The sequence below is a fragment of the Anolis carolinensis genome, chromosome 5 (assembly GCF_035594765.1).
Source record: "Anolis carolinensis isolate JA03-04 chromosome 5, rAnoCar3.1.pri, whole genome shotgun sequence".
Classification (NCBI taxonomy): domain Eukaryota; kingdom Metazoa; phylum Chordata; class Lepidosauria; order Squamata; family Dactyloidae; genus Anolis; species Anolis carolinensis.
The window spans coordinates 192,398,959-192,419,802 of NC_085845.1; the positions used below are offsets into that span (position 1 = coordinate 192,398,959).

General features: G+C 39.5%; 1 protein-coding gene across 6 annotated transcripts in view; it reads left to right on the forward strand.

The window, feature by feature from the left end:
- bcat1 (branched chain amino acid transaminase 1) overlaps positions 1-20,844 on the forward strand; it is a 69,956-nt gene that overhangs the window by 29,470 nt on the left and 19,642 nt on the right. For 2 of the 6 annotated variants that reach the window (XM_062983189.1, XM_062983188.1), the window contains 4 exons: positions 1,923-1,991; positions 12,806-12,921; positions 14,554-14,610; positions 19,739-19,849. In XM_062983189.1, coding sequence (XP_062839259.1) covers positions 1,949-1,991; positions 12,806-12,921; positions 14,554-14,610; positions 19,739-19,849 — 327 coding nt within the window. In that variant the 5' untranslated portion in view covers positions 1,923-1,948. Of the gene's footprint in view, positions 1-1,922; positions 1,992-12,720; positions 12,922-14,553; positions 14,611-19,738; positions 19,850-20,844 lie in introns of all 6 variants that reach the window. The other 4 variants (XM_062983185.1, XM_008110356.3, XM_008110357.3 and 1 more) reach the window with 3 other exon arrangements.

Here is a 20,844-nt window from a genome sequence, read left to right on the forward strand (position 1 = left end):
AGAATGCTCCATTGTACCCTAAATAGAACAAAAAGAGATGACATTGTAATCTGGCACACCACATAGCAGCTTCCTGTGTGATTGGAATCTGTTGAGATACACACACACACACACACACTGACAACTGATACTTACTGGTGCAACTGTGAACAAATTTCTGTGCTGATTTCCTATGCTTCTCCAGAGAGAAGGCTGTCAAATCTTAATTGAAAATAGGATAGGATTTTTAAAGGGGTGCTGATGTTTATAAAGGTAAAGGTTTCCCCTGACATTAAGTCCAGTCATGTCTGACTCTGGGGGTTGGTGCTCATCTCCATTTCTAAGCCTAAGAGCCAGCATTGTCCGTAGACACCTCCAAGGTCATGTGGCCGGCATGACTGCATGGAGCGCCATTACCTTCCCGCCGGAGTGGTACCTATTGATCTACTCACATTGGCATGTTTTTGAACTGCTAGGTTGGCAGGAGCTGGAGCTAACAGTGGGCGTTCAAGCCGCTCCCGGGATTTGAACCTGGGACCTTTTGGTCTGCAAGTTCAGCAGCTCAGTGCATTAATGCACTTCGCCACCGGGTTATATATATATAACCAAGCTCCTGTGCATACCAAAATCCACAGATGCTCAAGTCCCATTATATACAATACTGTAGTAAAATGATATTGCTATGTAAAATGGCAAAATCAGGTTTTGCTTCTAAGAACTTTATTTTAGAAAATTCAGTCTGTGGATGTTGGAATCCGTGGATGCAGAATCCCTGGGTATGGAGAGCTAACTGTAATCTGAAATGACTTCCTGCAATGTTGGGCATGTTGTTGAGGATGCCAGGGTGAAAAATGGTTTCACCTCATCATGTTTGCCCACCTCTTGTATAGACACATCAGAGAAGGCCATTACAAAAATAACTAATATAGAGAAATGAAGAAGAGCAGTAGGTGGAAACTCAAGAGAATGTCATTAGCTCCTGAGAGGGTTTAGAGCTTAAATATGTAAATTTCATATAACCAAATCACTGTCAGAAAAGAAAATGAGTATTTGATTGGAGTGTGAGGAGAAGCTTGACACCAACAGGGAAGATGAATGAAAGCCACTGTGTTGTGACATCTTTCTAACATTCAGAATCTTTTGCTTGCTTTCCCTACGAAGTCTGTACACTAAAGTCTAGAGTACCTAAGTATGTACTCTAAACATCAATTGCTACTTAGAAACTTGCCTGTGAGAGTTCAAGTTATATACTGAACATGTCTTTGCTGCTGAAGTTGGTGAAGAAAGTATTTTTTGCAAGGAATTTAATGCCATTAGGTTCAAAATGAGGAAGATGCATAACTTTAGGGGTCACCAAAATACCTATATTTCTTCCCAGTAGAACTTCAACATTGCTGTAAACCCCATTTTCTATTTATTGAAAGAAATGGTAAAAGAGTCAGGATTTATTGGCATATATATTGTTGTAATGATTTAAATATTCATTTGATTTATTTGGTTTAATCACAGTGTGATGGGCTATAGTAAACATTAAAATACTTTAATTAATTAGGTAATCCACTGACTTAGAAGAATTATACACTTCTGCGAAACTGGACAACTTGTTCAACTTTTAATTTGGAAACAATTGTGGTCTTGTTCCTTAGTGTTCAGGGTCCCATGCACTGGGGTAAAGTCGGATTTGCCCAATCCTTTCATGAGCCGGAAATGAGAAAGGCACAAAGCAATTCGCCTTGTAACAAAACGAACTGTGTCAAATGTGAATGTCAGGTAATGTTTCAGCGCATTACCCAAGCACCCACAAATTGTCTCATTTTCCCCTTTTCAGTATACAAAGAACATTGATTGCACAGGTGTTACCTCCTTTACAACATAACTAATACTTGGCTTGTGGGTTTTCTTTTTAAATACAGGTTTTTTTTAATTTTTTTGTTCCATTACAGGGCTGCCAAAATGACTGTGCAGCTGGATGTATGGGGGCAGCCGCAAAACACGTGACCGAGTCTTTCAAGGTACGTTATTTGCAAAAACAGAAGTGCCTGAAGCTGTTCTCCACTAGATAGAGGGAAAACGGTGTGCTTAAGTTATAGAAAAATCAGTTTGTTGTCACCATTAGTTGTCATGAACACTGAAAGACTGGAGAGTTAGGGTGAAGTCAAAGGTAAAATTACTCTTTAGAAAGCTGGTCAAACACAGCTAACATTGAGCCAGAATTCTAGATCAATTACTAGAAGTTGCTTAAGGATAAATGGGGAAAATCAACCTTCCTTCTTTTTCAGGCCCAGACTATTTGAAAAAACGTATATATGTATACAAACCAGCACGAGCACTGCGGTCTATAGAGAGGCCCTGCTCTCAGTCCCACCGCCGTCTCAAGCGCGGTTGGTGGGAATGAGAGAAGGGGCCTTCTCTGTGATCGCTCTCCACCTCTGGAACTCCCTCCCAAAAGAACTAAAAATGGCCCCTTCTGTCGTCTCCTTTAAAAAGCTTTTAAAAACTGGGTTGTTGTGTGTTTTCCGGGATGTATGGCTATGTTCCAGAAGCATTTTCTCTTGCCGTTTTGCCCACATCTGTGGCAGGCATCCTCAGAGGCTGTGTACCTCACAACCTCTGAGGCTGATTTAATCTGAGTTGCAAGTCTAAGGGTGCATTTCTATATAGAAGTAATACAATTTGATACCACTTTTACTGCCATGGCTCAATCCTGTGGAATCCTTTTTATTAACTCTGACTTGATGGTGTCATCTTCAATTCCTATTTTCTTTTAATTTAACTGCAGTTGTCAACATAGGATAAAGGGAAAACAGATTTCCTCCCATCAGTATGTCATTGTGAGCTATCCCTGATGCAATGCAAAGCAATGTTTCTGGGAAGTTTTTACTCAAAATCAATAGAAGCCAATTTGCGTGTTGAACTATGACTCTGGAGACCAGGGTTTGAACCCTCACTTTGCCACGAAACCCACTGGATGGCCTTTTGTAAGTCATACTCTCTCAACCTACAGGAAGGCAACGATAGGTTTGTGATAAGTTTGCCTTAAAAGTCACTCTAGGATGGAAATGACTTGAAGGCTCATAACAACCAAATTATGCACTTGTGAAGGGAAACAACTAGTCAAGTGAATCTTGAATAAGTAAGTAAAAACCTTCAAGGGGCTACTTAAAGGCTTCTAATAAAATGCATTCAGTGATAACTTTTTCTTTTATCTGCATTCACCTTTGCTATAATTTTCTTTTTGGTGGCCATACTTATAGAACTATGCTTTTTTAGTCTGCTGAGATAGGCTTATCTACTCTATCCTTTTATCTCTGCTTTTGTGCTCATGCCTGTTGTAGTCAGGAATACTTAGTGTAGAACCATGTTCTTTCCCAATTCAGATTATGTTTATTGCAGACACACTTCCACAACTGGTCACCGAATGTTTGTGCTTCTCTAGGCCAACTTCACCATCTTCCTAATGTCAATACTAGACAGAAGATGAGGTGGAAAGGGAGGGCTATGTGTGCATAGAAAACCTTTGTAGAAAAGGAGGTTCTCTATCAGAGGCTCTGTTAACTGAGGAATGACAGAGTTGTTGTATGTCTTTCGGGCTGTGTGGCCATGTTCTGGCTGTGATCCCGGCCATGAAAATCTTCGACAACAAACTGAGGAATGCTTGCAATGTTGAGTTAGGTTCTAGTTTTGATGTTGATCAATTATAAGCAGTATGCAGAAATAAATCTATCATCATCAATCAACAATTAACAATAATCTCCATATCACCTGATAAATATGTGGCAATGTGGTTCTTGTACCTTTCATCACAGCAACGTTCTTTTGTATGTTAGAGGAATCCATCCCTATTCATTCCTAGGTATTGCTGTCTCCAGAACCATATTTTCTGTTAAAGAAGTACTCTATATACCAGGGGTCCTCAAACTTTTTAAGCAGAGGGCTGGTCCACAATCCTTCAGATTGCTGAGGGGCCGAATTATCATTTGAAAAAAAAAAACGCACAAATTCCTATGCACACTGCACATATTTTATTTGTAGTGCAAAAAATAAAATCACAAATAAAAACAATTTTAACCAACATAAACCTCTCAGGATATCAATGGGAAGTGTGGACCTTCTTCTGGCCAATGAGATAGTCAAGTTAATTAGGTTTATTGTTGTTGTGTGCCTTCAAGTCATTTAAGACTTTGGGTAAGCCTAAATCTAAAACTGAGGGCGGGGGGGCAGATAAATGACCTTGGAGGGTCGCATCCGGCCCCCAGGCCTTAGTTTGGGGACCCCTGCTATATACTCATGTATAAGTAGAAGTTTTCATCAAAAAGCAGCCCAAAAACCTGGGTCATCATGGGTCAATGTGAGTTAACTCATACTTAAAAACAAACCATAACCTTCTCTGAGTAAACCGGTGAAAGGCAAGAGTATAGTCCATAATAGGAAAACATAAAAGAAGCACCAACCCTCTCTATTTTTTTCACCATGATGCTGCTTTTGGCCTTTTTGAATGTGTGCATGGGGAAATGACAGCAGTGCTGGAGTGACATTCATGTTTATTCTCTGTGAAATGACCCTATACTTATCTATGGATCATATCAAAATCCATAATTTTGGCCACAAAACCTGCTCTCAACTTATACACGAGGTCAATTTATGCATGAGTATATACAGTAATGTTCAAGGACTCATATCCTCAATTAACTGAAGTATAGCTGTGTTCACAGTTACCCAGAAAGGGACAGAATATTGGTTTAAAGTATGTCTTTCCCCTTTGTCTTAGAAAGCAGAGAATATTTTAAATCCAGAGAGGCTAAGAAGCATGTCAGTGGAAGGGACAGATGGTCCCTCGGGAACAAACCCTTAAAATACACACACAGAGAGACACACACACACAGCCAGGTCACCCTAAAGTCTTAGCACTAAGTACTGCCATGCCTTATGGCTCTGTTACTTAACTTCATATTAGATGCAGATCTGGCAACATCCAAGTTTGGCTGGAAATATATTGCCTGCCTCGAAGAAGTTGTCATTCCAAGTGATGTTATAACATAGAGATTCCTCCAAGCTCCGAATCAGTCTGGAAATGAATTCTGTTTGCTTCCCCTCTGTGCTCTCTTAAGCTGATGTCTCTAAAAATGGCTCAGCAATTAAAAAGAATGAAACAAACCAACAAGCAGTTTCCCCATAAGAGCAGTGAAGTAATTATGAGGCTGTAGGCACACAGTCATTTTGGCTTAAAACAGCCTGAGGGAAGACGAGCTGCATAATGCAACCTGTCTACCCTGAATTTTGCAACCCCTATTATTACTACGTTGCTTAGCAAGTACTGCATTTGAAATCAGGGGAGTTTAGTGGATAGTCAGCCCCTCACATTTGTTGAAGTTATGGACACAGGACCCCTGTAAAAAAAAAAAAGAGGAAAAAAACTACAAATAAAGAATCTGCTTTTTTTTTTTAACTTGAGAGAACAGCTCTTTGGATATTTCTAGGTCTTCCAGCATGAATCTGTGGTTGATATCCACTGGAAACTGACTATGGAATCATACTATGGAGGTGCTAGAGATTCCTAGAGAGAACGTTTTGATCAAATCCATGAATAATCACATTCATAAAAGTCAACATTGCAAATGTGGAGGGATGGCTATAGTTCTAATTGCATGCCATTTTCTGAATGTGACATCATTCTATAATTGGGTAACAATGAGTTCTTGGAATTGTAGCTTATTGTGTGGACCAAATTAACTTCTTCTTGTTGGGTACCTTCAAGTCATTTACAAGTTATGGTGACCCTAAGGGCCCATCTACACAGGTCTAAAAATGTGGTAGAAAATGGGATAATTTATTTATTTATTTGTTTTATTTACAGCATTTATATTCTGCCCTTCTCACCTCGAAGGGGACTCAGAGCAGATCACATTACACATATAGACAAACATTCAATGCCTTTTAACATAGAACAAAGACAAACAAACATAGGCTCTGAGCGGGGCTCAAACTCATGACCTCCTGGTCAGAGTGATTCATTGCAGTTAATTGCAGCTGGATTGCTCTCCCGCCTGCGCCACAGCCCGGAGGGATGTATGGCTACAAAATACACACCCATAATGCGCACTTGATTGTGGGACGGCATGAAAAAGTGATAAAAAGGTTCGCATAAAATCCTGTATGGGGCCAAAAATGTGCTGCTGTGGAGCACTGTATATCCCAGCGCTCTCAAAAAAAAGAAAGAAACTTCCTTGTGGTATGCTGGTGTAGACTGCTCCAGCGCTTATCCTCATGGGAAAATCCTGAAACAGCTGATGGAGGGATGTAAATAGAGGGAGCCACGGGCACACAGATGGCTAAATGGAAGCACAAGAAGTAAGCCATTCCCATGAAAACTCTCTCCAACCATTCCTTTGTTCCTATTTCCTGTGTATTATTGAAAGGAAATATTGCTTGAAATGACCCAGTGGGCACCAGCATGTCGCAGGCAAGTGACCCCAAAGGGAAACAGGGTTCAAGAGGGCAAACTTAGAGGCACCAGGAATGAGGGTGAGGAGCAGCGACAGAAAATCTTATTGGGCACACTGTATTAGATTTGCATCAGCGCTGCAGCTTTGCCAAAATACTTATGAGGTGCAGCACATCTCAGAGTATGGTTGGAAAAAAAATTGCAAGAAAACTTCCAGCAGATTCCCACCATACATTTTGCGGTTCCTTTCAATCTGCATTAAGTAAACTTTTCTGGACGCCATGGGACCATTTTCCGGGACTGAAAGCTGCAACTATAAACTTTCCTTCAAGTACCAGGATTTTTAATCCCACTTCCTAACTCCGGATTAAGTGGTTGTGTGGAAGAGCCCTAAGGCAGCCTTACCATGAGGTTTTCTTGACAAGATTTGTTAAGAGGAGTTTGCCTTTGTCTTCATCTAAGGTTGAAAGTGTGTGACTTGTCCAAGGTTACTCAGTAAGTTTCTATAGCTGAGTGGAGATTCAAAGCCTGGTTTCAAGGATCATAGTCCAACATTCAGACCAGCATTTTGACACTTGGCCGTATTAACTAGCTCTCCTGAATTTGGAATATATGCCACAATCCTTAATAGATTGAAAGTAAGCAGCCTCCTTCTATTTAGTCAGGTTTGTGAGTTCTTAAGCCCCTAGTTGTCTGCTTCAAAGGGCAGTAGCTTTAAAAGAACTTCCCAGCTTTGATGCTCAAGTTCTTCTCGGATGAAGAAACAGGACCTGAGATCTCCTGTACGGAGCTGCCTCAGAGGTGGGTTCTCCACCTCTAAACTGACCTGGGTTCATGCATCCAATGGGACTGAAGAACATCTATTTTCTTAATAGATCTATATGTAGGAGGCGAGTACTTTCCCCATTATCCCCTGCTGTTTCTCATTCTCTCTCTGTGTCACCTGTTCTGCTGAACTGAAAATATGCAAGTTATGTGAAGGGCTGGTTTGGTGTGCCCAAAGTGATGTGACATTATTTCTGGCTGTCATTTGGAATGATGTTTTCAATCACTTTGGTGTTTTAGGGAGGTTTTTCCATGCAGAAAATGCTGTTTTCTGTGCAAACAACCACATGCAAGGATTGCATTAGAGGGAAAAAGAAATTGCTAAATTCTCATTTCTTCCTTTGATAATTAAATTAGTGATGAATTTCATCTGTAGTTATCTCCTGATTCATTTCCTTTCCTCCAAGAAGCTTTGGTTTCTTTTTTCCTCCTGATTACGTCTTCTAAGTGACTAAATTGTGACAGTAGAGTCCAACAAGGCCATTGAATTAGACACTTTTATTTCTTAATTCAATGGAAAGCCGCAGATATAGATGGAAAGCCTTAACAGGTAATTGTGTTGAACCCAAAGGGATTTCTTTCAGGAGGGAATGTTCTGCAATTTTGTTCTTTCCTTTCCTTTTCCTTAGCTCTGCCAACGTTAGTAGGATGTTCTATGCAGACTAAATCCCATGCAGAACCCTTACATATCCCATGGCGCTCCTGTTCACATTTCTTTGTTGGGTTTAGAAACTGAACATGTAAACTGTTAAACAGCTTATCAAAGTATTGGCCAGGCTCTCAAGACTAGAGCTAGCAACATTTACTTTTTATTCATAGTTTCCAGACTGCTTCCCTTGGTCATTGTGGCTGGGAGATACAAGAAGTTGTAGCTCAAAAACCTTTTGTAGCATCTTGCTAGAAAGACAGCTCAGTAATTGTTTGATATGTTAATACATGTATCTGCCTTTTCCCTTAAGAAATTAGGAAGAATCTCGGTTTCTACTGTGGCTGGGCAATTCCCTGCTATGATATTTCTTCTGTTTTCTTTGTCACTGAATGATTTGAATTATCTGCAGCTAGATACATGATTTTGTTTAATTTTTAAATGGAGAATACAGTAAGTCCTCCACATTTGCTGGGATTAGGGGCATAGTTAACCATAAAGTTGCATGGGAAGACTTAGTGATTCCTTGAGAGGTGTTATCTCATTTTAATCAAAGCCACAGTGAATCAAATCTGCAAAAATCCAACCTTCAAATGTAAATGTTGCTGATGATGGAGTACCAATCTGATGCAGATATTGTATATGTTCTTTATTATTTCCATCAGTTTCATAAAAGGTTTGTTTCAGTTTTCTGAGCATAAAATTTTCCATAGGCTGAGTTTCCATATAAGGCAAGGTATTAGTAAGTATGAGGGAGAAAACGTGGAGGCAGTAGAAGACTTTGTATTTCTGGGTGCGAAGATTACTGCAGACACAGACTGCAGCCAGGAAATTTGAAGACATTTACTTTTTGGGATGATAGCAATGTTCAATCTCGATAAAATAGTGAAGAGTAGAGACATCACACTGGTAACGAAGGTCCGCATAGTTAAAGCAATAGTATTCCCTGTAGTAACCTATGGATGTGAAAGCTGGACTGTAAGTAAGGCTGAGCGAAGGAAGATAGACACTTTTGAACTGTGGTGTTGGAGGAAAATCCTGAGAGTGCCTTGGACCACAAGAAGATCCTTAGACCGCAAGAAAATCCTGATACTCCAGGAAATAATGCCCGACTGCTCCCTGGAGGGAAGGATATTAGAGGCAAAGATGAAGTACTTTGGCCATGAAATGAGAAGATAGGAAAGCTTGGAGAAGAGAATGATGCTGAGGAAAATTGAAGGAAAAAGGAAGTGGGTCGATCAAGGGCAAGATGGATGGACGGGATCCTTGAAATGACTGGCTTGACCTTGAAGGAGCTGGGGGTTGGCAACGGCTGACAGGGAGCTCTGATGTGGGCTGCTCCATGAGGTCACAAAGAGTCTCGTTTCTGCCCCTTATATCACATTTTCTGTTAAGTAACTAATGTATCTTTTTTCACTAAATGCCAACATGTCCACACAGCCTTTTTTGTCCTATGGATCTTCTCGTTATTTCTTCACAGCTGCACTCAAAACATGTTCCTCTTGGGTTTTGCTCTGCATGGAAGTGCTGGTGTCAAGTTTACCTTTTGTTAAGTCAGCATGAGCATTTCCTCAATGTTTCTTCCACTGAGGAAATGAATCTGTGGTTGCTCATCCGGTTCTCCTACATTTTTCAGGATGCAAAAGGAATGTTAGCTCTTCCTTTGTTAGTAGTTTTATCTATTGTGAGGATCGTTTGTGTATGTTAGCACAATAATTCCATTCTTTTCCAAGAAAAAGTTTAAATGGTGTGAACTGTATAAATTATGTCAATCACAAAAGCAGACATACGTTTGGATTAGGTCTCTCTGACTGCTTGTATTTGGAATTGAATATAGAAAATGGGTGGGATTCAAGCCACACATAACACCATCTTGGGATCCCACTGACCTCCCCAAAAGTCCTCAGTTTGGTTGGGGAGGGGGTAAAAAGCAATTATCGTTTGAGAAGATCCACATTTAAATGCTGAAGGCATCCTGATTTGGTTTACAGTCAGCTCTCCAGGTTTGCTGGGGTTATGGTCTCAGGATCTTCATGATAGTGAAAAACTTCAAATAAAGAAATTGCTATTTTTTACGGTCAACTTAGAGCTCTGAAAATGGGACATTTTGCTTTTCCGCTGTCCTAATTGAAGAGGAAATTATCTTATGTATAATGATAGAGTAGCCTTCTGAACTTTGGCTTAGGTTTTGTTTTGCTGTGCTGAATGATAAACTCTCATTGCTCATTTCCTAATCACCCTGTCAGCAATGCAAAATGCTACCCTGTTTGTAAGAGCTCCAGAGGAGGCACTTCTCAATATCCTACCAATATCTGAGACTCTTCCCTAGCCCTGATATTAGAAAATGGGAGATGTAGTTTTACAACAATTCCCATTCCCTGTCAAAGAGTTCTGGTGCTTCGCTAAACTACAAAGCCTTGCAGTGTAGATGCACCTTGGTTTTGGATATTATAATTTTGAGGGAATAGAGTTGACCAACTGCAGACAGAATGTTTTATGTAGAAGTCCCTTCCAGGGGAAGACAGGATTAATCCCTTCTGGGCTTCCCCTGAGCATCTAAGACAGTATTATTTCACATAGCCTTCCATCCCTCCAATGAGGCATGACAGTTCTGACTCTTTTAAATATGTGTCATTTTAAAAACTTTTAATGCACCATTTTAATATCCTCTTACTTGTTTATATTTAATGTTTTACATGTTTGTTGTACATCAGCTCAATAGCCTTGGCATGCTGAGAGGCATTAAATAAACTCTGAAAATGTTAAATAAATGTTTAGGCCCTACTGAGACTTGTGGATTTTATCTTCAGTAAGGTGCCGAGATCTCAAAAACATTTCTTAGTTGAAGTGCATTTTATTGAAGATGGGCTGATTTATTTTTAAGGCTAAGAAGCCATTGAGATAATGGCTATCTCTGCTCAAAAATGATGTGTGAATGCAAGAACAAAATTCTGAGGCCAGGGTTTTACAGGACCAGGTGGACAGGGATTCAGTCTTTTGGAGACGTTTGATAGTGATATCTGGCAGACTTGTGCTGCAACCTAGATGCTGATGGCGCCATGGTGATACTGATACAGATTGAGTACACCTCATCCAAAATATTTGAGAACAGAAGTGGTTTGGATTTTTTTCTCTTTTCAATTTGGAATATGTACATAATGAGATGTCTTGGAGATTTGACCCAAGTTTAAACACGTAATTCATATAAACCTTATATACACAGCCTGAAGGTCATGTCAATGCAATATTTTAATCATTTTGTGCCTGGAATGAAGTTTGTCTCTATCTCAGTCACCCATGTGAACAATGTAGGATTTTTGAGTATTGGACTTCAGAATTCTGGATAAGGGATGATCAACCTGTCCCAGGCCATGACTTCAAGATACTGCACTTTAATGCCATAATTTCATAGAATCATAGAATCATAGAATCATAGAATAGTAGAGTTGGAAGAGACCTCAAGGGCCATCTAGTCCAACCCCCCGCTAAGAAGCAGGAAATCGCATTCAAAGCACCCCCGACAGATGGCCATCCAGCCTCTGCTTAAAAGCTTCCAAAGAAGGTGCCTCCACCACATTCCGGGGGAGAGAGTTCCACTGCCGAACAGCCCTCACAGTGAGGAAGTTCTTCCTGATGTTCAGGTGGAATCTCCTTTCCTGTAGTTTGAAGCCATTGTTCCGTGTCCTAGTCTGCAGGGCAGCAGAAAATAAGCTTGCTCCCTCCTCCCTATGACTTCCCCTCACATATTTGTACATGGCTATCATGTCTCCTCTCAGCCTTCTCTTCTGCAGGCTAAACATGCCCAGCTCTTTAAGCCTCTCCTCATAGGGCTTGTTCTCCAGACCCTTAATCATTTTAGTTGCCCTCCTCTGGACGCTTTCCAGCTTGTCAGCATCTCCCTTCATCTGCGGTGCCCAAAACTGGACACAGTATTCCAGGTGTGGTCTGACCAAGGCAGAATAGAGGGGGAGCATGACTTCCCTGGATCTAGACGTTATTCCCCTATTGATGCAGGCCAAAATCCCATTGGCTTTTTTAGCTGCCGCATCACATTGTAGGCTCATGTTTAACTTGTTGTCCACGAGGACTCCAAGATCTTTTTCGCACACACTGCTGTCAAGCCAGGCGTCCCCCATTCTGTATCTTTGATTTCCATTTTTTCTGCCGAAGTGAAGTATTTTGCATTTGTCCCTGTTGAACTTCATTTTGTTAGTTTCGGCCCATCTCTCTAGTCTGTCAAGATCGTTTTGAATTCTGCTCCTGTCTTCTGGAGTGTTAGCTATCCCTCCGAGTTTGGTGTCATCTGCAAACTTGATGATCGTGCCTTCTAACCCTTCGTCTAAGTCGTTAATAAAGATGTTGAACAGAACCGGGCCCAGGACGGAGCCCTGCGGCACTCCACTTGTCACTTCTTTCCATGATGAAGACGACGCATTGGTGAGCACCCTTTGGGTTCGTTCGCTTAGCCAATTACAGATCCACCTAACCGTAGTTTTGTCTAGCCCACATTTTACTAGTTTGTTTGCCAGAAGGTCGTGGGGGACTTTGTCGAAGGCCTTACTGAAATCTAGATATGCTACATCCACGGCATTCCTTTCATAGGCTGTGATCATGTCATGATTCCTTGATGTACATCCCTGCCTGGCATCGCTGTTCTTTGTGTTTGCTTCAGGGTAGCATCAAGCATTTCCCACACAGGAATTTTAATATGCAGAACTTCCCTGGTTACTTCATGTCCTTAGTAACAATCCCAGCCGGGGATGTTTTTACTTTAATATCATCCACATACCTATGTAACTCTTCCTTTCCTCCTCCCATTTCTTCACAGGCTGCTGATCTGATAATCAACCCATCCACCACTTTGAAAGAAAAACCCGACCCAAATGGCTTGGTTTTTGGAACTGTTTTCACAGATAACATGCTATTCGTAGAGTGGTCGTTGACGTCCGGATGGGAGGCCCCTCATATCAAGCCGTTGGAGAACCTCTCTCTACATCCTGCTGTATCAGCTTTTCACTATGCTGTAGAAGTGAGTACAACAGAAATGTAGAAAAGAGGGTTTGGGTTTCATGCTTCTATTTTTAAAAAAATAAGTTTCTATGTATTTTGGTGTGTTTCATGAACTATCTCAAAACCTTTGTCTCAGTGGTTTAATGCTAGGTATCAACACCTGAACTCTTTTGCTAGCTCCTTCTTCTGAAATATAGCCTACAGCTCCTAGGACTTGTGGACAATCTCTCATCCAAGCATTAATCAGGGCTGACACTGCTTACCTTCCAAAATGAGATACAGTAGGATCTTTAGGGTATCTAAAACCACATGTCGTATTATAGCATCTCATCCTTGCCTTTTACGCATACAATTTAATTGGGAATACATTAAAACCAGCAGCAGCAACAACAAAAAGCCTAAGAGTTATGACATCAGTCAAATTAAAATGTTGAATATTCCCAAGGCATGCCAATTATCTGGGTAGATTTATAACAACTACTACTACTACTACTACTACTACTTTATTTATATTTCACCATCATCTCCCAAAAGGGACTCGGGGCAGCTTACTACCTCTGTTTTAATATTTTTGACCTACTATCTTAAGTATGGATACTATTACTCAAGTAAAGAAATATTAATAACAGTTAGCCCTCCACATTAACTGAATTTCGGGGCACAGGACCCCCACAAAAGTGGGAAAATGTTAATTTAAAAATATATCTAGGAATCTCTAGGCCCTTTAGTGCGCCTCTGTGGCGAGCCTCTGCCAGATGACCCTGTCAAAAATCATTGCGCTTGAGCTGGTATGAAAGTGTTATCTGCGATGTTCACTCCATGATGATTCAGTAACACATATAAATCATCATGTGGTACCAGCTGATGATGGTTTGTTGGCTCCTCTTGGTTAGCAGCACAAACTAGCTGCGTTCTGCTGGGCCGTTAAGTCTTACACTGTTGAGTAGTGTAGATATACATTTGAAGCCAAGAGTGAATAATTGATACTTGCCAGAAGCCAGCGTGGTTAACAGCCAAAATGTTTAGGGCCAAACATCGCCGTGTCTGTGCACATGTTATACCTCCATTGGTGTTGGAGCCTCAGTGAAAGGCATGCTTTAGCTGCCAAGGAGCAGGTAGAGAAAACGTGGGGCATTCAAAAGATATTATTAAATATTATTAAAATATATTATTAAATCTTTTGCTAATTTTTAAAGGTGAAATTGCTTTGGCATTACCATATTCCCAATACTTTTCCAAATGCAGGTTGGGAAGAAAATCCGACCTCAACCCTTCTGCTTTTCCACCTCATCTCTAAGTTCATAGGATGACATAACTGGGATATCAACAAATTTCTCCTTCCACTTTGTTTTTCTTTAATTAATTTTTAAAATATTGTTTATCTTCTAAAGACCAATCTTGTCTCAGTCATTTCTGGCTGAAGAGATGTAGATTGTGTGGTGGACTCCCAGTTCTGATAAAGAGCAAGGAACCACGCTGGGGTCCTGGATGTTGGTCTCGCTCAAAGTAGCATTGTTGCTTTGCTAACGCAGTCTCTGAAATTTCCATTGCTAATGATGACTCTGCTCTTCTTCTTTTTCTTTTCTATGCATTTCCCCCGTTACTTTTCTTTCTATTTGTTTTTACCCTTATTGCATCACGTTTCCTCTAGCCAAGAGGACTGACAGAGGCGAAACTGCTCCAAATGCTTTGGCTCAATGAATACACAGTGGGTATAACACGAGATGACAATGACGCTTTTGGCATTCCCTCTCCATCCCATGTCTCTTTGTGTTTCTTGTGATCCATGACTTTTCCGATAATCCTGGCTCTGTGTGTGGTTTAGTTTGTGTGTTGCAGACACACGGCAGATGGCAGGTTACTAATGTTCATTTGTTTGTGTGGATTCATCAGGAATGAACATCAACCATCTCGCCAATAAAGTTCATTAAACTGCCTAGCCTGCTTGCCCATACATTTTATTTTTATTGAAATGTTTATATAGGTTGAGTATCTCCTATCCAAAATGCTCGGGAGCAGAGGTGTTCCACATTTCAGAATTTTTCCTGAATTTTGGAATACTTGTACATACATAATGAGATACCTTGGAGATGGGACAAGTCTAAAGACGAAAATCATTTAGATTTCATATACGCTTTATACACATAGCCTGGATGTAATTTTATACATAATACTTTCAGTCATCCTGTTCATGAAATAAAGTTTGTGTGCACTGAAACCTCAGAAAGCAAAGGTCTCAGTATCTCAGCCACATCTGTGGACAGTTTTGGCTTTTGGAATATTTCAGATTTTAGAATGCTGGATAAGTGATACTCAACCTGTATTCCATCCTCCAGCCAAGAATCCCATGTAATATAGCAAAATTGATTTTGGATGGTACAAAATATTAACAATAATTTTGAAAGACTAAAAGGATATTGAGTATTTTTTTCACTTGAAACCAGGCAACTTAGAACAGTGATACAGCTGGTAAACTGGCTGGGTTTTCTGGGAGTTGTAAGTCAAAACACCTGGGGACCCACAGGTTGTGAACCACTTATTTAGAATGAGGTAACAATTTAAAATACTATTGACCAATCACACATGTGCAAGCTGGATAAGACTGATCAAATCTTTACTAAAAGGATGTATAACCATGCCAGAACAATGAAAAGTGATGATTTGACTTAAAGTCCACATAGCCATGCCACAAAAGTGTAAACATGAGATGACACTCTTGTGCCCATGTGTTCACATTCCCTTTGAATAAATAAGTGGAATATGGGTCAATGTGTTTGCTTCCTGCACTATATAATAATAAAAAAACTTTATTTATATACCACCCTATCTCCTCAAGGGACTCAGAGCGGTTTCCAGCATAACAGGAAACATACAATCAGTTGAAACATACAGCAATTAAAACACTTACACACATAAACAAGAACGCATAAAACAGATAATCATAAAACACATAACGAAGAATTAAAACCTAATGACAGGGCTCCATCAATGAATCCAGATACAGTGGCCAGGATTTAACATTGCTGTGGCCAGCTATAAAGTGCTAGACGTGCCAGGTGCTACAAGTATGAAGGCATTCCTTCTCTGTTAAGGCACCCATCATAATGAACATAATTTCGACACTGAGTTCTTATTGAGTTCCCAGTGTAGAATGTTCTGCCGACCATTACAGATGTATTTATTAACCTGGGCTTTTTCTGTATTAGCAGCTATCCTTGGTCAAGTCAAAGGAGTTGATCTGCTATCTGTAGTGATTGATTTTACTGTATGTTGTAACAGAAAGTATGTGACGGCTTGGAAGGTTGTTTTAAAAAAAGTACTGATTCCCATCACTACTGCATTTGCAGTGCCCTGTGGTTGTTAATCATCATAATGATAAAAAAAAACTTGCTACTTGTACTGCACATTGGTTTTATAATATTTTTGTTACTGCTTTTGAGAAGAGGAACATACTTGGTACAATAATGATATAAAGGTCCTAAAAAGCCCTTTAAATTTAACCTGTGAAAATAGCTATAAACCATTACTTGCTGTGCCAATAAAGTAACTTAATTTTTATTCATGGAGCTCCCAGTAGCGCAATGAGTTAAACCCTTGTGCTGGCAGGACTGCTGACCAACAGGTCGGCGGTTCGAATCCGGGGAGAGTGGGTGAGCTCCTCTGTCAGCTCCAGCTCCATTTCCCCATGCAGGGACATGAGAGAAGCCTCCTATAGGATGGTAAAATATCAAGCATCTGGGTGTCCCCTGAGCAACATCATTGCAGACGGCCAATTCTCTCACACTAGAAGTGACTTGCAGTTTCTCTAGTTGCTCCTGAGATTAAATTTTTTTTTTATTCATTACTCTGTTTGTGAAATGTAACTTATTTCCGCCCTGATTATCCTAATAATTTGCTGGTTATGGATCGCTTTGTTGGTGGTTGCTGGAACATTTGGCACAGCTTATGGCCAGCTTTAATATGTTCAGTAAAAATGACAGGCAGTCTGCAATTTTAAAAATAACAAACAATGAAAAGGCCTTTGGGGTTCCAGTTTACTAAAAAAGTGGAAATGTTTAGTCAATTTAAATAACGTTCCAGCATTTCCTGGGGATGTTTGAGGAGGAGTAAAGTTGCTTGTAAGTCAGTATAAATACGGTATTTAATATTCATATTGCAATTTCCATACCCAACATCAGAGTGTGATCAAGGTGGCAAAAGTTATTACTGATGAAGAGCACATAATCTAGGAGAGGCAGACGCGGTTTGCTTTTGCCTGAACTTAATGAGAAAGGCAAGAATCTCTGTTGAATTGCATTGAGTGCCAGCTTTGAACTCAGTTCAGTGAAAACAAAGGACGATGGTGGGAAAAGTAAATAAGAAATTAGGAAATTTTGAAATCAGCTGAAAAAAGGGGGATGGCAAACAATTATGCAGGATTGTCCCAGTGAAATTGGAATTGTTGGAGGGAATGTCTTTGTGAGGATCCGAAGAGGAATACTTTCTGAATAACAGCTCATTAATATTTACAATTTATATTTATTTCGTGTCAAAAGCATTGTACAACAAATACAATATTTACAATGATGTTTAAAGACAGACTAGTATTTCCTCCTATTGCATATTGGCTTACTTGAGATTGGAACCTGGGATTGCTGTTTCACGTTTATAGTCACTACACCTCACTGTTTCCCTTTCCCAATACAGCTTTTGTTTGCAGTGGGAAAAATACTTCCCCCAAGTAATTGCAGGCAGCTGTTTTCTGCTCTGTTGGCATGTCCAGAACTCCCCACTGGTTTCCCCTTTTGCTACTGAAAAAACTGGAGGGCTCAGCATGTTTTTGGAGATGTTTACCAAGAACAGATGAAAAAGCCCAGAGTGAAGTCTTTTTGTTCTTGGACAATAACTTCATTGTTTCCCTCCAAACTGTGATGCAGTTTAGTCATAGCTAGAAATAATAAGAGATGGTCTGAAGAACATCTTCCACTAGTTGTCCAGCTAGGATAAAAAAGAGCCACTAAGCTGCACAGAACTGTTTAGGAATCCATGCAACTTTACCAACTGGAACCCCCAATGTGGTCTTAATAGCATCTTTTTAATTGGAAGGTTCTGTCATTCTACCTCTAGATTGTGGTGGGTGTTGTATATATAAAATAATGGCTATCCCAAAGTTTTTGTAAAAAACTTGATGAACCCCATGCTTGTTTGTTTTTTAGAATTACTTTTTAACTCTATGATTCTCATGAGTACATGGATAAATATGAAACTATGATGACAAGGCAAACATGTCAGAGGAGCTTTGGATTAACCAAGCACTATCATTCTAAACACCCTTATCAGGGAGAGCATACTATTGAGCATGATAGGATTTATGCCTAAATAAAAATACATTGCATTGTATTGGAAATTTACCACTCCTTACAGTTTGTGTTCAATACCTCTAGTTTCATTCCTTCAGCGTGTAGCTCTTATTCAGATATTCAGAGGGTGAAAATGTGTTTTACCTTCACATCTAGTTCTGATAAATGAACCTCAGAAACTTGAATATTCAGGACAAATTCTGAAAGGGACCTTTCATATGTTCAGCTGTTTGTCCTAAACCTTGCAAAGTCTAGAACCCTGATAAACGGATAGTCTAGAACAGGGATCCTCTATTTGCATGCATGAGGGGTATAGTTTTAAAAAAACATAAATGAATTCTTATGCACACTACACATACCTTATTTGTAGTGCAAAAAAAATCATGAAAGAACAATCCAATATTTAAAACAAAGAGTAATTTTAACCAACATAAACTTGCCAGCATGTCAATGGGAAGTATGGGCCTGATTTTGATGAAATGGTCATGTTAATTTGAATTGTTGCTTTTGTATGCCTTCAAGTCATTTCAGACTTAGGACAACCCTAAATCAAATTCTTAGGTGGGTGGCATTTAAATGACCTGGGGTGGGGGGCACATCCAGTTTGTGGGCCTTAGTTCAGGGATCCCTGGTCTAGAACCTTGACAAACTCTGGTTGATTGGAAGCTTACATTATGGATTAAACAGAATGCACTTACAAGTCACCTTGTTTCTCTCTCATGGGAATAATGGCAGCAGGATTTGTCCAAAAGCCCCATTACCATGTTTTTCCTGAACAGAGCTAGTAACACGACAGAAGCAAATCAGTTAGTGTTGACACAATGTCATTGAGCTTGAAATTTAGGCTTACTTGTGGTCTTGCTCTGGTTCCTTTTACGACTTCCTTATCCATTGGAATTCTACTTCTAACTTCTTTATCTGAACCAAAATAAATATTTGTGTATTTCATAGTTTACCTGCAAACTAGAATCAGATACCATGGTTGGATTAACTTAATGGTAGAGGGTAAAAGCAAATAAAGTGGTTCACAATGAAGTCCAGGTCCTCCCATAGCATCAAAAATTAAATAAATGCTCTTAAATTACAGCCCCTCTTATTTTAAATTTGAAGTTCATTCAGGATCTGAAATTTGGCTCAAATTTCCAGTTACCCTGTAAGTTGGGAGTCAAATTACATGCATCAAGAAGTCCTATCAACCTGAGAAGTTAAATGCAGCCTCAAAAGCCCCTAATAAGATATTAAATGTACTAGATTGATAGATTCTTCCTAAAATAAGAGATTGGATAGTGCAGTAATTCTCTATCATTTGTTTGCATGATGTAGGAGTTAGCTATTATTTAATACTAAACATGTAAATCGTGTTTAGGACAATGTGTGTTTATTGTTATTAGCATTTTGGAAGAAGTATTTAAATCATTTGCTGTAATATTATATATTGATCTTGACAACAAGAATACTTATTGTCCCCAATTGCTTTTTTTTTCTTTGTTGCTTTAGCTATTTGAAGGCATGAAGGCATACCGAGGAGTAGATGGGAAAATCCGCTTTTTCCGACCAAGACTCAACATGGACAGGATGTTGCGGTCAGCTGTCCGAGCCACTTTGCCAGTGCGTAATGCAAGCATTTTCTTTTCCCCTGGTCATCTTTGACTTAGGATGGTATTTTCATCCCAGTTAGTTATACCTTTTAAAGACTGGTCGTAGTTGATTGATAATCTGAATTGAATACTAGGAGCACTTCCATGTTGATGATGTTCCCTCCAAGGAGATTCCTCAGATATTATGTTTATTTTTCACCTAAATGGAATGCAAAGAGACTTACAAAGTAAGTTAAATGAGAATCACTAAAACATTTAAAATGACTTACCTCTTCTAGACATTAACAACCTAGGAGTAGTAGTAGTAGTACTAATAGTATAGTGGGTACTTAGTATTGGGATGGTTGGGTCCAAGACCCTCATGGATACCGATTATATATAATATAATAATAATATGTAATAAAATCCCATCCATTATATAAAATGGTAACATCAAGATTTGTTTTTTGAATTTTTTTCACCAAATATTTTAAAACTGTAGTTGAAACCCATGGATATGGAGGGCTAGCTGTATTGCCACAAAAATAGCAAAAAAAAAAAATGCTGGGAGGAAACACAGAGAATCCATGTAGCTGTCTGTATTAGGGAATGGGTTTAAATGAAACCTTTGATGAGTCCCCTTTATCTGCATCTCAACTTGCAGAAAACAAGCTGAGATGTATAACACTATATAACATGATTTTTGTTCCTAGATTATAAATGTCATTTCCTAATTGGTTCTATCATAAAAATATGGGGAAAGTTTATTAAACTGCAAAAACTTCATTTTTGTGGGACATCTTGCAGCACATTTTGATTTAGTTTTTCAATGAATACCACATCGAGTCTCAACCAATTCAAGATAGTTTGTGGCAGCCACAAAAATGAAGTTTCTGGAGTATAACAATTACTTTCAAAGTAAGTTCCACACAATTAAACAGGAATAACATTTAAAACCAGGAACAGAAAAAAAAAATTCAAATTGTATTACATAGGGCCATTCCACACAGCTGAATGAAATCCCAC